The sequence below is a fragment of the Podarcis erhardii genome, assembly GCF_964252035.2.
Source record: "Podarcis erhardii genome assembly, chromosome: 4".
NCBI lineage: Eukaryota > Metazoa > Chordata > Lepidosauria > Squamata > Lacertidae > Podarcis > Podarcis erhardii.
Genome location: NC_138508.1, coordinates 43,734,836 through 43,752,783, shown reverse-complemented (window position 1 = coordinate 43,752,783; position 17,948 = coordinate 43,734,836). Strand labels below are relative to the sequence as shown.

The window sequence follows — 17,948 nt, the reverse complement described above, 5'->3', positions numbered from 1 at the left end:
GGAATCAGTTGAGACAGAACATCACAACATGCAAATAATGCAGAATGTGTATACATTTGACCAAATTGGATTCTGCTGTAAACAGGAACAACCGTTACATATGATCTAAATTTGGATTGGGTACAATTAGCTTTTTCTCCAAAAAGCACCAACACTCCATTTTTCATTCAGGTTTCTAACCTTTCTGAGGCTATTGCAAGCAGCCTTTCTGGAGGCATATCTGTTGCAAGCACACCAAGAGACTTCTTAATTTATGGTATTAAATAAAACCTCACTTTTTCTTTCATTTGGAAGGTGGCTGTTGTATTCTTCAAGCAGAAGATGTATTTAAAAGTATAGTGGGTTTTTCATTAAGCGCCTTTCTAGGAAATCATTTTTGATTCAGCCTTGTTTTAAAATATACATTTCCAATATTGTCCCAAGACTTTAGAACAATACTGATATATAATTATCTTCTTGGAATCAAGGTTGTGGTCTAATGATATGTTATGCTAGGAAAATGGTTTGTAAGGAACGTACTAAATAACTTCCATTGTACTGTAACACAGCTAACTTGAAGGAATTCTGTGCCTTTGTGTACATAGGGTGAGATCTTTGTGCACTGAGGTTCCTCCTTTCCCTTACTCTCCCTGCAGCCTCCTGTGTGCCCCCAAAATCTGTTCTGGGGTGCACAAGGGGGCTAGAGGGTGAAAAGAGAAGCAGGAAGTTCAGTTGCACAAGTGGATTTCCATTGCACAAGGAGGTGAACATCATTGGATGTTGCCCATCGTGTTTGGTTTATTTTAATTAAGCTTAGAATTGTGGAAATAATGTAATGTTAAAGCCATTATCTCAACTTACATAGCACTGAAAGAGTTATGTGAACTCAACTGCAACCGCTGCTACAAAGTATGTAATCTACTACCAACACCTGAAATTACATATTTTTCATTGAATAGCATTGTATATATTGCTATGCATTTTTTCATTGAACAAGTGTTACCTTTGAAAATATACTTTATTGTCCATATAGTATGTTTGTTCTGTTTTATATCCAGTTGTTATACACTAATTGGAATTATGTATGCTTGACTATTTGAAGGAAATAGGTTCACTTGGCTATAAAATTGCGCCTAATATAGTTAAACAGTGGGTAATTTGATGTATTATAGGGAACATAATTCACATTGTGAATTACTGCCAGTTGTGAAAGGGGATTTCTGTTCCTGAACTTCTTCGTGGCCCTGGTACTAATTGTGAGAATGTAAATTAACAAGAAAATGTCTGCTGATTGTTTATGAAGAACAGAAAAAGAAAGCAATTACTGTGACTATCAACTCACAAGATATGCCATAGGAATAAGGCAACAGCAGCCTAGGTCTTCATTTCAGTATAGAATTATGATTTTTCTGGTTAAACATAAGATCAAAGCAATCAAGTACATACACAATTTGGTTTACAATTTGGTTTTGTAATTACATAAAATAGACTCTATGTGGCTACCTTCAGCAAGATCTCCTTTTTATGGATTTTGTAAAAATCAAATAAAAGCTTTTAGCTCCATTGCGTGCCATTTTTCTGTTTGATTTTTTAAGAAAATAGTTTTTTAAAAATACTAAAAGCATCCACTAGTCAGTGATTAAGGATGCAATACAAACCCCCAAAGTGCTGAACTGGGGTGTGTGCATTGGATGGGGCAGAGGTTTCCCGCTTCCTTGTTCTGCCAGCAGGGTGATGACAACACTACTTTTTGGATTGCTTGTGATTTCCTGCCAGCGGTAGCCTGTGGAAAGCTCTGAAATGCACCTTAAATGTGAGGCAGCAGCTGAGGATCCACTGGATTCCAATTCAACCCCACTCACATCTCTTAGCAGCATTGAGTCCAATCCAGGACTTGTGTAGCCAGCAGGTGTCCACCAGAATGAGTGACAGGGCCACAGAGATGGTGGCTTCACGGCTCCATCATGTTCTGCTGCTGCCCAGCTTGGGTTTGGATTGCCCTGAATGGCTGTGGCTGCAACCCTAATCCCACTTACCTGAGAGTAAACCCTGCTGAATTGAAAAGGAGAGGGTTAGGACTTGAGCTGTGAAAGAGGCATAAAGAAATCTAACCAATATGCATTCATAGCTTTGATATTACTCAAAATGTAAATGTAGCCAAGAATTCTTGTGTTTTTGTAGAGAAAGTTATGCTAATGCTAATGACCAGTGAAAAAGTAATTCTGCTCTAGTGGGAAAGTTAAAGTATTACAAATGCTGCCCAACTAAAGCTGGACAATCAAACAATACTTGAAAATGTTTTGCCAATGGTGGTTGCTGAATAAAAACATTTGAGGGAGGGAATGGAATGAAGGAATGCCTCCTAAATGAGGTACTAGTTAACTGAGTGCCTCCTTCGTTTTAGTTTCACAATGCTATTATCTAATTCCTTCACAGTTGTCATTGTTTTTGGGAAGAAGGCTGCTACTATGCATGTGTGTCATGCAGCTGTTAAAAGTATGGGTTCCTTAGCAGAATTTTATTTCTGAATAGTGTGTTGATCACCATAAAATGGAAGCTGGAGCATCAAATTCATTCATCTAGCATCATTCATAGCATCTAGAAGTGTAGCTGTACTGCAATTTTGAAAGAAAAAAACACTAGATAAATAATACCAGGACAACAGAAGTGATAGATATCAAAACATGTATATTGCAATTCCTGTTCTTGCCAAAAACGTGTTTTATCTTAGGCTTCCACCCTGTCAAATGACAAAAATGTATAAGTATGCAATGCTGAAAGTTTTAAACTGGCTGATATACTACAGAAGAAATTACACAGCAAAATAAACATTATGCAGCTTGGCAATGATGCTGTGTTTTCCAACAATTCCTGATGCTTGTTTATCCATTGAACAATATCCAGAAAACACAACTTTTGTTTTAATTCACATTGAGGTGGTTCACACATCACATTAAACTAGGGCTGAAGAACTGCAAGTTTGCCAGGCCCCAATTTGGCTTGAAAAGCAGTTTTCCTCGAACCACGCCCAACGACACCTACTATCAGGGTGTGGAGACACAGCTGCAAAGGAACAGGTGAGCTCTTTAAAGTGCACTCCTTGCTGTTCCTTGGCAAGCAAGCCTTGCTGTCAGCACCAACCAGCTGATTGGCGCTTTCAGCAAGCCAGCTGGGATTGGCACTTAATAGCAAGCTCCAAAACAGCTTGCTATGAGCACACACATTCATTTGCAATGCTGGCTTGAAGTTGGTGATGCAAAGCATCTGCCTCTGCAGGCACAACTCAAGCCATGCCTCCAATGATAGAGAGAGCGAGAGACAGGGTCACCTTGTGATTGTGATGTCTGGGGATTGACAAGTGGAAGGCTCCACCCTCCTGTCAAAATGGCCTGTGGTGGATGATCAGAATCTTTCCCTTAACCTTGTCTGGATGCTGTTTTCCACCGCAATTATTTTAAACCAGGCATAGGCAAACTCAGCCCTCCAGATGTTTTAGGACTACAACTCCCATCATCCCTAGCTAACAGGACCAGTGGTCAGGGGTGATGGGAGTTGTAGTCCCAAAACATCTGAAGGTCCAGGTTTGCCTATGCCTGTTTTAAACTATGGTTTGATGTGACGTGAACCAGGCCATTATTAAAGGAGAATGGGGAGAACCCATTCAGTCGATAAGAGCATGAGACTCTTAATCTCAGGGTCATAGGCTTGAGACCCATGTTGGGCAACAGATTCCTGCATTGCAGGGGGTTGGACTGAATGACCCACCCACTCTACAATTCTATGACTTTACCTTGTGCTCCTTTGAGAAGAATGTGGGATCTAAATGCATCGAAATAAAAAATTGTGTTTTTTGTTGATTGCCAAATGCTTGTTTATACCTAGCCATGTGCGTTTCCCATTCCGTGCTATGGTCATTTCCAAGATGTGGGTCACATGGCGTCTAGCTTATTAATAAAGGTCCCAGTTAGAGACCCCCTATAGTATATGGTACTTTAGCACAATCCTTTCATTTTTAGGATGAGGCCTCTAAACTAATACATTACTGGCTTCCCTGTATAAGCCAGGATAGAGGTAATTGCCATGTTTATTCCAATGTAGTTTAAGGAATACCTCTCGTTGGGCCAACTTCCTTTTGGTAACAGCAAGCTTTTAATCCTGGCTGGACTTCATAAAGCAAAAAATCAAAATGCAAAGGTAGAGTGAAGTAGCTTTAAAGATGAATGTACAGAATGCAGATGTTAGATAATGCCTCCCTATAAGCCTTTCCCATATCAAAAGTTCTTGGCATATATTTTAACCAGCAGGCCCCTCACTGTTTGCTAAAACTGCTCATTAGGCGACAGCTGCTTTAAGGAGCTTTTAGGTTTAAGGATCCTGTCAACTAGGAGAGTCCTCATCAATGCCACCGATAAGCCTGCCCCAGTCGGAGCTGACAGTTTTTTTCATCCCCCCTCTGAAATCCCTTGATTCCTGTCATCTTTTCCTCCCCTCCTATGAAATCTCATTCTTGCAGAGGAAAAGGCTTCATGCTGTAACTTATTTAGCTAGTTCAATTAATGTCTAGGGTGCTAATGAGAGTATTTGGATTAAAGGACTACAGCATATAGATGTCAGCAGAATTTCCCCATAACCTCAGGCTTTTAAATATCCCTTCCATCTCAATCTCTGTCCAAATTGATTAGGCTTGTATAAGTTAAATGGCGTTTTTCTAGTCTGTGGATCTCAATGTAAGTTTCGGAGCTTAGACTTAAGGATCTAGGGAATTTCTGAAATGCAGATTACAAGGGACAGAAACCCCCTCCCCACCTGCCTGTTTTAACAGACAAGGGATTATTGGAGGCACAAATTTGAAGAGCAGCCATGTGGATGGGGCCTGCAGCCTTGGTGTTTTGACTGCAAGTGTAGTTCTCCACTCCTAGATGGATGAATATTAACTGGGTAGGAGTGGTTCAGGGAAACTGACCATAGGGGATAAATTGAATCTCTCAGTTTCTTCTTCTTAAAGAAGCAGTAACTTTAGCTGTAACCATTCTGAGTTAAACAATAAACCATGTACAGTAAGGTTACCAGTTTTTCCCCCAATGAATCCAGGGACACTTTAATTAATTAATTACTACATATTCAGGACATTGATGCTGCAACGATGGCAGAGGGGTGGCCGCTGCCTTGACCTCAGCCGCCACATTTCCCCTTCCTCTGAGGCTTCTATCTCCTTTCTCCATGAGCCTGGGCAGCCCCTGAGTTGTTCGTTCTTCGGTGGTGGTGGGGAAGCAGTGTGCAGTGGGTCAGGCATACGAGGTGGAGAAGGAGGGCCGAGAGTGGCAGCAGCAGCAAGGCTCGGGCAGCGCAATGCCTCCCTTTCCATCGGAGCATCCCCAATCCCATTCCTACTTGCGTGCAAGCAGGAGGGGGTGGGGATCCCTCAGCTGGGAAGCGAGGCTTCACACTGTCTTTCAGAGGCAGCCCGGAAGTTGCATCTTAGAGCCCCTGCACCACCATCATATGGGGACTTCTGAGCAGCTCCTGAAGCCAGCCAGAGCCGACTGCTCTGGGTTGCTGAGACTGCCGCTGCTGCATTTCCTGGGGACATTAGATGAAATCCGGGGACATTCCGGGGATGGAATTTGTCTGGGGACTTATCCGCAAATCCAGGGACTGTCCCTGGGAAACGGGGACATCTGGTAACCCTAATGTACAGATCAACATATAGTATCTACACAAGCTAAGATCCTGAGCTGTTTATTCTTAAAATAAATAATGTTACTCTGCCCTTTTACTTTGAAATGGAGCTGGTGCTGTTTTGTACCACGCTGATCCATAGCTAGCTACTGGTGGGATATATAATTGACTTGATATTTAGCTACATGGTGGCAGCAGTGAACAACTAAGTAAAAGATTTTAGCCTAAAATAAAGAAAGCAAAGCACTTGGATGTGTGAGAACACCCCCTCCAAAATATGCAAGCAGTGTTCACCATAGCAGGCCACCCTTTAAAGGTGAATATCTAACCACCTAACTTCTGCATTCTGCACCCAAAGGAGTCATCATCACCCTCCGACACTATAGATAGTGGTATTAAAATAGGCCAAGCAGTCTTCATTCCTGCTTTGCCTATTTTTGAATTCTGGCATTACTAAATTGCACAAGGTGCTACTGCACTAGGCTGTATTAACCACACAGTATTTAAATGAAGCATCCCTAAAATTATTTATCATTCAGCTTGACAAACTTGTAAAAGTGGTAAGCATTACATGCCCTGCATTTACGCCCATTTCTTTTCCAGGGGAAGGAGGAGGGAGTCCAGTTTTCAAAGTGTTGCTGTCTAAAAACCCTGCTTCACTCTAAGAAAGTCTAGTGGCACTCTTGGTGGTCCTTAATCATGGAATTGAAGGTGTTCTGGTGCAAACTGGTCTTCACTCTCTTCTCTCTTTGCCTTCTGTTGCAGAACCAGACCCTCACCACTTCTTTCTCCAGATTGAGCCCCTCAGCCATCCTCATGATCTCCTGAGATGAAGGCTTGCTTTGTTCTGCAAAATGGCTCTCGAGAGCTTCTTTGGCTGCAATGCTAGAAAGGAGAACCATAACAATTCGATCATATCCTTGGTATCTCAGGCTGCATGGAAACTATGGGCCAGTTCATGCAAGGCGTTTCACATACTTAACAGGAAAAAAAGTATGACATCCACATGTCATTTGTGGCCTGGGTTGTGTGATGTAAACAGGAAGCATTATCCATATTTATCCCTGTGCTTTCAATACTAGCAGAGAAAAAGAGAGCAGCACCAAATTCAAGAGAGCGAAGAGAAAAGCAAGGCTCAAAGTGGTGCTTTAAAAATGGACGGTACATTGCCAAAGGTGTTTTAGTGAAAACCTTCCTTCGGAATATCTCTCATGTGTCCAAAGAGGCCTCGGCCACTTCCACCTTGGAAGGCCCCTTGCCATAATAAAAAATAAAAATGACAACACTTGAGCAAAAAAAGGTAATCTGTACCAGTTAACACAAAAGTATGTGTTTTACCAAATCACTTTTTAAATTGGCTTAAATTTGGGGTCCAATCTGAGAGCGTAACGTTTAAAAACAAGTTGGAAACCTTGTTACGATATTAAGATATTGCCTCATTTTGGGGGGAAATTACAAACGAATGCTGAAATTGCCTCCAAGCTGCTTGTTGTGCTTTTCAGCCCAAACTGAAATATTGTGAAAATATTCAGATATGTGGTATATTTCTTCCAAAGCCAAGTGGGATAACAAAAAACAATTCCCTCCGTAGTGGAACAAATTTTCATTTTGACCACAAGGGGGCAGCATTATACTTTGTGTTTGACATGAAAGGGGCTGTGCAAAGCAGGTAGGATTCTGATGCAAAACAGCTGGGACGGTACGTTCCCTTTTCAGGGTTTCTTTTTAGAGAAGTTGTACTTTGCAATGTATTTGTGTTGCTGAGGTTAAACAAGCCAGTAATGGGTGGGTGGGTGTATCAGCATCGGCAGGGTGGTGGGGTAATACAAAACATTGTGATTTTTATCGATTCATAATCGTAGAAGATTGAATTAGCACCGGTCTTTTAAAGGGACCATGAACTCAACTGTAAGTACCTATATGGAGGAACAAAATAAAAAAGTTCCTTCCAGTAGCTCCTTAGAGACCAACTAAGTTTGTTATTGGTATGAGCTCTCATGGGCACGCACACTTCTTCAGATGCACACGAAAGCTCATACCAATAACAAACTTAGTTGGTCTCTATGGTGCTACTGGAAGGAATTTTTTTATTTTGTTTTGACTATGGCAGACCAACACGGCTACCTACCTGTAACTAGATTTATGGAGGAAAATAATGTGATGTTTTGGACCTCGCCCCCCCCCCCCAACAAATACAAGGGCCATATATGTAATTAACAAGGCAATCCTATACATGTGTATTTGGAAGTGGTGCAATGGGTCAGGGCATCTGGCTATTAACCAGAATGTTGGTGGTTCAAGCCCAGCCAGGGAAGGCTGTGGGCAGGATTCAGTTGCACTAGATGACCCTCAGGGTCATTCAGTCCTTATATTTCTATGCCACTTTTCACTTATGTGAGACACAAAGTGGCTTCCAACAATAAACAACATAACAGACCATCACAATTACAATATAAATCACAAAGAATAATTAACAGATCACCAGTAAAACAATTGCAAATCATCAGCAAAGCAACCATCTTCTATAAAACACTTACTAACAAAACAACTAAAGGGAAAAAAGCTAAGCAGGGGTGGGGGGCTTTCCAACTATACAATTCTATGATTCTAGGCTCTTAGCCTCAGACAAGTGTTTTATAGCAGGGAAGGGTCCCCTCTTTGTGCCTAAGGGCTGCATTGCATTAGTGGGCCGGGCCTGAGGCAATAGTGGGCCAATGGGAAGACTCTTACTGTCAGGGGCTCAGGAGCAGAGGCACATGGAAGATGGGAGATGGAGAGTGAGGGCGAGGAATCAGAGGGCAGTGTAGGAGGAGACAGTGGTCCGAGGGATTCCATAAGCCTCTCCAGCGAATCGGAAGATTCACAGAAGGGAGCGCCAGTGGCCAGGGGTAGGGGGGTCCCAAGGGGAACGCCCCAGGAGCAAGGGGGGAGCAGGGACTCCCAGAGTAGTAGTTGGAGATCAGGACCAGCTTCCCCACCAGAGCAGAGTGGGGGGGAAGGGTCCCAGGCATCGGGGCCAGTGCTTTCCCCACCAGGGAGAGAAGACGAGGCAGAGCTGACCACGCCTTCCTCGGAGAGTCGTACAACGGAGGGGAGGTCAGATCCGGCCAGTGTCACGGAAGAGGGAAGCAGTGATAGAAGCAGTGTAACGGTTAGGAGAAAGGTCACTGGGTTGGCGCGAGAAGCAAGTTCAAATGTACAGGAGCGCGGGACAGCAGAGAGTGAGGATTGGGAACCGGGTCCTAAAGCACGCCGGAGGCAGGGGGAGGAGCTAAGCGACTCAGCGTCGGAAGAGTCCAGGAAGGGCAGGAGGACCCAGAGGAGGAGAGAGCAGCGCAGAAGGTGGAGCAGGGCTAGGATCTTAAACTGGTGCAGAAGGGGAAGTGATTCAGATAGGACTTCGCCGATCTAGAGTCTAGACGTAGGGTTGCACGCTCTGGCTTTAAAATGGAAACTATACTTCAATAAAGACTTTTGTACATAATATCAGCCTGGCGTTGGTTCTCTGTGAGCTGGGACCTAGAGGCAGCCCTGACACTTACCTTTCCATAGGAGGCTATATTCTAGCCACACAAGAGTCAGAAGTTTACACACCCCTCCATCATCCATCCAGATGAGTAAGATGCGCAAAAGCACCCATGGGTGGCATAGAGCAGGGCCATTGGGGGTTCATCCTAGGGGACATGTGGGGAAAGTCTTGAGGGCTGGCTAGAAAGACCAGGTAGGCTGCCTTTTGCCCCTGGACCCAAAGTCCCTAACCCCTGGTATGTAGGATGGCAGCCTCAGGAGGCTATTCATACAGATGGGAATACTCAAGTGCTAACTGTCTGCGTTTCCCAAAGCTGAAAAGCTCAGTCCAGCATCCAGCCGCATTACCTTATGGTTGTTCTGCGTTTCCTTTTCCGCTCATTCACTCCAACCTTTTCATTGTATAAAGCTGCAGAACAGAACATTGTGAGAGAAAGCGACTTCCAACGATAACATGCACAGTATCAAAAGCTACTGCGACCTGCAATTCCTGTGAACTAAACACTCAAATTTCAGTGATTTCAAAATAGGACCCACACCTAAGACCCAGGGGGCGCTTTGCCACCTGGTTCATTGGCACCTGGGACAGTGCTAGTGGGAACAATCCTGCTTCCTCCCTTGACTAAATGTGCTAAAGGGGTTGCTGGAGCAGGCCTGTGCTTTCTGAAAATTGTTCTCTGCTCCGCATCCGTTTCAATGCACACAAGCAAGGAAATCTCCCTTAAGAAGAGCCGTAGAATTTTGGGTTATACCTCCTACTTGTTCTGCTTCCTCCAGCCACTTGGTTAGGATGGATTTTAGTTTGCAAGCATTCTTGAAGCTCAGCTGCAAGTTTTCAAACCGGCAAATAGTTGTTTGGCTGAACTCAGAGCCATGCACAGCAGCCAAAGCCTCTCCAACGTTAGTTTGGGTATAACCTGCAAAAGAAAACAATCCTACAAGCTCAGGGAAAGATGCTGGCATGGGAACACTTTATCTCTCTATCTATTTATCAGTCTACACACTCACCCACCCACCCACCCACCCACCTATATATATGCATACACTGATGATTTTGAAGCTCTTCCGGAATTTTTCTTTCATCTAATAAAACAAATCTGATTTTGATTTCACAACAATCAGGCACAGAAAAGGTTTTCCAATGGGGAAGCCATTAATCCATGGTTGCAAAAATAACAAAGAATCCTGTGTCGCCTTGAAGACTGCATTTGCTAATTAGCTAACCAATGCCAGGCTGTCCAAATTATCAACTTTGCATGAATGGCCACTGGTAATGCCATAATTTACATGCCCTGCACTTCTCTGCATTTTTTTTTTTCTTCTGACCTCAGTGAGATTGGTAGAGAGGATGATTCTGCATCTATGGATAACACTTACTGCATCTACAGCCACTTTATGCACCACATGCCACAAAAGTTATGCCAAAGTAAATTTCTTTGTTTTTAAGCTGTCACAAGACTCCCTGTTGCTTGTACAAAATAAAATGTTTTAATTTTAACACAGAAGCAGACAAACCAAAAAGGGAGCCTGGGACTTATCCTTGCACTATTCTAGGCTTGAGCTATACATTTCCTACTACTCAGAAAAGACATTCACATTTAGATTTTCTGCATAGGATTATTTATATCAGTGCACCATTTTTGAAGAATGTGGGAGGCTTGAAAAGCTCCAGTATTGGGTAAAAACCCAGTTCATTTACAATAGTACTTAGACATGGACCTTTCACACTGCCCTTTGCTGCTGACCATTTTATCATTATCAGTATGCCACAATCCATGCATTTGTCGCTTTAGCATAAGCAAAAGATTAAATATATATATCCTAACATTTTTAGTTAAATGAGTCACATACCCAGCTTAATTCTTCTCAGCTTGAACTCGTTGGCAAACTTTTCTAGTTCCCTGATTTCAGGAGAATCCATGTCTATTGGTTCTTCGATTGACTTGTTCTTCTTGCGGAATTCCTGCTTAAAATCAGTGACCGAGTCATCTCCAAGGATAGAGGGGTGCATGGAAGGAAAGCTGTGGCCCAGAGCACATGAACTGGCGCTCAGCGCATGGTCAGGGAATTTATAAAGGCAAGGGGTGAGGCTACCTGTTGGAGAACAAAAACAAATGCTATAATTTCCTAGCTCACATCATTTAGCAGCAGTGCAATCCTAGGCAGACTTTTACTCAGAAGTAAGCCTCATCAAGATCAATGGGACTCACTCCCAGGTAAGTGGCATGGGATTGAAGTCTTAATAGCTTGTTCTCGTTTCATATTACCCAGGTCTTATGTCCACTGGTCTTATTGATTGTTCTGTAAACTGTGCTGCGGCCCTCTGTGGTGAAAAGTGGCCTATAAATATTGGAAATGAATAAACAAATAGACTGTGCTGGCTTCCCAGTTTGCTTCCAAGCCCAGTAAAGGTACTAAAACCCTAAAAAGCTGAGGGCCAGGCTATCTGAAACACTATCTCTTCCCATATGATCCTTTCCACAGGCTAAGAAGTCCTTTTGTATCTCCCACCAGAAAAATAGATTTGGTTAGTGAATAGACAAGAAGGGGCCTTTTCTGGGGCAGCTCCTGAGTTTGCAGAATTCCCTCCCAATGAAGATACAGTAAGGTCCCTTTTAGTCGTCATCATTCTGTGTGGCTCTTCATCGTTTCTAAATGGCTGTACTTGAGGGACAATTACAACAGATTCCACACAAAAAACACTTATGTCCCTGTGGAGATGGCAGTGCCGAATCGGTGGCGCATGCCCTTCTGGCTTGCACTCTTTATAAAGACTTGAGGAATGAGATCATCACCCCTCTTTTATTGTCCATTCTGGGTCGCCCAACCACTGCTACAGTGTCCTTTCTCTTGGCAGATCAAGATGAGCAGGTGACAGCAAAGGTTGCAAGGTTTTTAGCTGGGGCAATCAGAATAAGATCCACTATTTGACTATTGATTATAAACCCTAGAATGCATTTTATATAATTGTCTGTTTATTTTCATTCTTTGTATATCGTATTGTTGTTTTATTGCTATGGCCGATGGCTGATGCAAATAAAGATTCATTCATTCATTCATTCCCAACGATGATGACTAGCTCCAACCACAAGGTCCCTTTTAGTCATCCCTATTCCGTATGGCTTTTCATCGTTTTTAAATGGCAATTAAGATTTAAACCCTGCTCCTTTTGATTTTGAACTACTGCTGTTACAGGAATGCCTCTCGGGCGCTGAAACCTTTTATGTAATAAGGTTAATCAGTTAGGGGAAACAAAACAAAATGAAACAGACAGACTTGCCTTGCAATGTGCCAACACCATTCACAATGTTGGGATGGGGCATACTGCAGGTCTGCAAAATGCGGCTTTGAGAGAGGCTGGCTGCCAGCATATCTGGACCTGCAGGCTTGATACCTGGGTAAAAAGGGGGAGGGGGAAGTTGAGAGTGCAGTAAGACCATTTCAGTTGAGACAAACTGAATTAGTTACAGATGTATTCCCCCCCCCACCCGCTTTATGGGCCCACTGGTTTTAAGGGAACATTTCTTACCTGCCATCACGCCGTAGGCAGCTTGCTGGTTTCCATAATGGCAGGAAGGGATGGAATAATGCAGACCTGGTAGAACATTCCTCAGTGTCGGCATGGAGAGGCATATGGAGGAAGATTTAGGGGTTGGGGTTAACAAAACAGAGGATAACAGTAAGAACATGCATAAGGACCCGAAGATCATCCTTTCAACCCAACCAAAGTATTCCACAGTGGTACCTCAGGTTACATACACTTCAGGTTACAGACTCCGCTAACCCAGAAATAGTGCTTCTGGTTAAGAACTTTGCTTCAGGATGAGAACAGAAATCATGCTCTGGCGGCATGGCAGCAGCAGGAGGCCCCATTAGCTAAAGTGGTGCTTCAGGTTAAGAACAGTTTCAGGTTAAGTACGGACCTTCGGAACGAATTAAGTACTTAACCTAAGGTATCACTGTATGTCATTGAAATTCTACTCAATATTGACCCAGAATAGATTCCAATGTATAGTTAGCAGAGTAAAACCTTAAACACGTTGCAGGATTACCCCCCAAAATAGACCAGAGGCAATTAATATTTCATCCAGCCGAGCTTTACTGCTACTGAAGGCAAATGAGCATAATGGTCACAAATCCAATACATTCAGGATTGGCGCTGTCCGTAAGAAATCCAGCTGCAGCAGACTTAACTTTAATAACTTATAATAAGTCTAAAACCTTAACGCTAAGCATGCTATGTACAGAACACCACACCAGAAGGAAAAGATATAGAAAGAGAAAGTGAAACCCAGGCTCCTTCTGGGCCTACTTTTATCGTCAGCATGACCTTGACCGAAAAGATAAGAGAACCAAGTTTAAGCCAGCTATACTCAGCTTCTCTGAAGGAATAACCCAGAATATCAGGAACTCCTGCTTGTTTCTTCCACACAGAGAAGCTTCCAGAACCCTCTTGAATTAATTAGAATGGGAAAGATCTCTACACATCAGATCAATACTTTCTGCACCAAGAAATGCAAACTGGGACCAGTGTACTAGAATTGTCTTGCCCCACATGTGTTCATTTGACCTCTTCAGTTGAAGAATTAGCACCACTACAGGTGTCACAGAAGACCCGTTTAGTGTGGCAGCATCTACACTTTCCTGCCTGCTGAGATGAAGCAGGTGCCTTCACTGTTCTATGTTTGGTGCCTGCTAAACAAATTCCTATTTAGACAAGCCTACCCAGACACTAAGAAAGTGGAGGTAATTTTACTCAGCTTTAGTATTTTACCTTCTATTTGTATGCTTTAAAAGTATGGTTGTAATTTTTTCCCTTTATTTTATTGTTTTATCTTTTTCTAAACTGCTCTGAGGGTTGTTCTTTTCTTTTTTTTTACAATCGTGTACAAATGTTATGAGATAAAAAGGGAAATAAATAATATATTATATTCACATTTTGGATCTGTCTTGAGTCTATACTCTACCTTTTGGAGAGCATCTTAAGAAAGTGTGTAAATTTGAGCTGTACATTCAGGAAAAGCAACTGCATGCACCCAGCTTTCAACGCACCTTACATTTACCATGTATGACAAAGTTGTTGAAAGCAAGTGGAGCAGAAGTCTAGTAAATGTAGGCCATTGTGTGCTAGTTATAGTGATTACTGAAAAGCTTGACACATAAAATGTAAATTATGCTTATGAGATTTTATTTTATTGTGTAAATTTTACAAAATAAAACCTTTTTTTAAAAAAATAGCCATGTCTGATGTGGGCTGATGATAAAGGAATCAAAGGAACATTTGACTACTTCTTGAACTATGAATGGCTTCTGCGTTAGTCAAATAAACCCATTGTTCTTTGGTTTGATTCCATTTTACACAGAAGGAACTCCCCTGCCCGCAAATCAGTGCATCCAGTTTTACTTCAAAACAGAGCTGTTTGTTAAAGATCACACATGCAAGTTTCAATATAGTTCTGTACTAATCACAGGCCAATCCTTATCTGGCAGGCTGGTCAAAAGTCCACAGTATGAACTATTCACAAAATTTTTAAAAAGCAAGTGTGTTTATGTGTGTGGCAGGGGGGTTATGCACTGCAAATAAATCACTGTGTGCCAAGCCGTTTTTGATTTTCATTCTTTCAGCCACAGTTCTTGTTTTAAGGCATTGAAATAGAAATGAATTATATTCCTGGAAGGATTCTATTTCACATTAAATTAAAACGGCAGTGCAGCGTTCTGCTTCTTTCTTCATTTCTTTTGAATCCATAAATTGGTTTTCTCCCATGTAACAGAAAAAAGTTTTAACTTAATGATCTTTGAAATAGTTGGATACAGTATAATATACTTTCAGGGTCATCTGCTTTAATACACATCTTGATGCTTCTCTGAAATTAAAAACGGAGAGCTCTTGAAGTCACAGGAAACCTAAGGAACTGAAAAGAGCTTGGCTTAAATTGCCTGCAGGGCAGAGGAGAGAGTAGCAGTTTCTGAGCACAATGACTTTCATGCATCACTGATATAACTCATTTGGGAGAAACCAGATGTGGAGCGATGAAGGAACGCCACACAAAAGCCTCTGTCAATGGGACATGGATCTCTACCTTAAAAAATCATATTTCCCTGCCTTCCCAAGGAGCATCTATTATTCTAAACCAGCACAAGGCATCTTCTGCCTCCTTCTGAGTGGTCTGTCTTATTGTTGTTGATGTGGCATGGCCAGTCACTGGGACCATAGTGCAGCATTTAGTTGTGAGTCCACAACTACCAGAAGATTATTTGGAGGGGGGTGGTAGTGTTAGTGGGGAGACATTGGTGAAGTCGAGGTTGACCAGGTAGAACGTTGCCAAGGTAGCCCTCAAACCTAATTCTGGCGCTTCTTGAAACAATTCTTATTTTGGAAAAAAATATTCTAAAACTGTGAACTCTCTGGCAGGTTATATAAAACCTTGCAAGTGTTTGAAAGTATGACTTGAGACAAATGCAGATGTGGCAGAAAGTTCAGAAGCCATGGCCCACTTTTCCAGTTTAGACTGACCTTGGATACGGCTGTGTTTCCAATCCCAGTTCAAAGTGCCAAATAGTGCATTTAAAGATTTAGGACCAAGGTGTTTTAAGGATTATCGTGCAATCATACCCAATTTCTGAGATCTTTGAGGCCATTTCCAGCTGGGTTCAGACATGCTGGTGGTAGGAAAATGGGACAGAGTATCTATGGTTGCAGCCCAGACTATGGAATTCCCTCTAGGTGGCTTGTTGGCTCCTTCCTTATCAAACTTTTATTGGTTGGTGAAACCTCTTTTTGATGTACCTTCAGTATAGATTAATTCCCACTCCCTGTGCCCCTCCCTGGGTGTTAGGTTGCAAATTCTTCTGATTCTATTTTCCCTTCTGCTTAAACACACATACTGGAGTTTGAAAAAAATGGGCATACAAATGATTTTATTTAAGATTGAAATTGTCATTTCATGCCACTTGGAATAAATTGATACTTTTGATCAACTCTAAAGGCCCTTCCAAGCAACCTTTTTATTGTGCTTTCATGATTATTTGGTATCAGGGAGGTTATACATACAATCCCACTTTCAATACTGTTTGTGTTTGCAAAGCTTTTGGAGGCAGACAAACTCTTCTGTTCCCAAACAGTGCATGTTCCTGCTAAAATCCTTCAATTTTTTATACCACAAACATTCCAAGTTATTTTTTGTTTTTCACTCCCAGATAGCTTTTATAGCACTCTTGTTCAAGATGTGTAGCTCCAGATGACAATAATGCAGTAACACTGGAGAAGCATTGCAGAACATCTAATAAAGCAGAAGGATGTGTGGATGCTCCAATATAAACCACCACAAATTCAGTATAAACGAGTCAGTTACATGTTGCAGAATATACCACCACCTAGAGCAGCAGCAACAACAAAAATAAAATGTCATATGGAAGAGTCCAAATGAAAATTAATTGTTAATAATGCCATACTTAGACATGCAACTGAAAACAGGATTTATTAGCTTGGTTAATATTTGTATCACCTTAGATTTTTAGTGCTTGCATATGTGCAAACTGGTTGGTTTTATTTTCCACTTCATATAATGCATCTTCCCATTCTTTAGTATGAGTTTTTGAGAAGTAGGAAATAAGACATTTTAGATTGTAAATGGTTTTAGGAATTGTGATACGCTTTTACCATTTTGGATTTATGTTTCGTCTTGTTTTTAAATGGTTTTAAATTTTGTACATTGTGTGAATTGATTTTATTCACACATTTGTACACCATCCTGGAATCGTCTGTTGAAACATTTAAGAAACACTTTAAAGAAATACGACATCAGATAAATAAATAAGACACCAGCCTTTTGATGATGCATTATGATGATCCAGCTTCTCCATTGTGAAGATTTTACCGGAAAGCTAATGTGGCAATTAAAAAAACAACGACTACACCATACACAATTAAACCTGGCACGCTGGTAGTTTTAGTTTGAATCATTTGCTCAGAGAACCTAATCTCTTTAAAAAGCTTTCCCTTTAAGGGCTTGCGTAGCCCTTGAAAGATGCCAAGGCATGGCAGATTGAGAAGAGCAACACTGATAGAATAAAAAAAGTACCTGTTGAGACCACATTGGTGGCATGATTGGAGACGGGTAAGCACTCTGCAGCACTGTGATGCATTATCAGAGGCAGAGAGGGTGACGAGTCTGAATTCAAAGGGATGAAGGTGTCAGCTGAAGGAAAGGCTTGACAACTCATTCCCACAAGCAAACAGAAAAGGAAGAACGAAGAGATGCCTTGCCTTGCTTTTCTCCCAAGTCTACCCTATGCAGTTCCCAGCAGTCCGGATTCGATTGTACCACTTTCCCTTGCATATATACATAACATGGGTTATGGTGCACAGGGAAGTCGTGTGCAGGTATTTATACTGTCAGGAAATCCCTTTATCCATTTTAATGTGCTTTGCCTGGCCAAGTTGCCTGATCACTTAGGAACCTCCTTCCTCCCCACCCAAATGCAACAGACACCCAATTAATGAGGGGAAACCAGAGACCCAATTTTTCCCCAGGTTCTTTTGTGAAGGAACAATATTGGATAAGGCTGCAGGAGGGAGTCTTTTTACCCCAATTTCTGCTCATATGGTAGTTGCGGAAACCTCCTCAGTGTTATCCAACCGTATGAACACCTGCCCCAAAAGCCAAAAAACAAACACTCAAATCACACAGAGATCCCCACCGCACAAAGCAAAAGGTTGAAAAACCAAAATATTACCAAAAAACACCAAAAAAAATCCA

At 42.0% G+C, this 17,948-nt stretch overlaps 1 protein-coding gene and 1 long non-coding RNA gene across 3 annotated transcripts in view; both read right to left on the bottom strand.

Annotated features, from left to right (window-relative positions):
• Positions 1 to 18: 18 nt before the first annotated feature.
• On the bottom strand, positions 19 to 3,631 carry LOC309340067. Its single transcript, XR_014155791.1, has 2 exons — positions 3,162 to 3,631; positions 19 to 3,102 (listed from the first exon to the last, which is right to left on the bottom strand). It is a non-coding gene; the product is annotated as an uncharacterized lncRNA (long non-coding RNA).
• A 2,590-nt stretch (positions 3,632 to 6,221) lies between these two features.
• The window catches only part of POU1F1 (POU class 1 homeobox 1), a gene marked incomplete at its 5' end in the record, with an annotated part of 64,189 nt that continues 52,462 nt past the window's right edge, over positions 6,222 to 17,948 (bottom strand). The window contains 7 exons of one of the 2 annotated variants that reach the window (XM_081858544.1): positions 6,222 to 6,543; positions 9,535 to 9,595; positions 9,939 to 10,103; positions 11,038 to 11,276; positions 12,463 to 12,580; positions 12,716 to 12,781; positions 17,271 to 17,412. In XM_081858544.1, coding sequence (XP_081714670.1) covers positions 6,330 to 6,543; positions 9,535 to 9,595; positions 9,939 to 10,103; positions 11,038 to 11,276; positions 12,463 to 12,580; positions 12,716 to 12,781; positions 17,271 to 17,412 — 1,005 coding nt within the window. In that variant the 3' untranslated portion in view covers positions 6,222 to 6,329. Of the gene's footprint in view, positions 6,544 to 9,534; positions 9,596 to 9,938; positions 10,104 to 11,037; positions 11,277 to 12,462; positions 12,581 to 12,715; positions 12,782 to 17,270; positions 17,413 to 17,948 lie in introns of those variants that run through there. The other variant, XM_081858545.1, reaches the window with a different exon arrangement.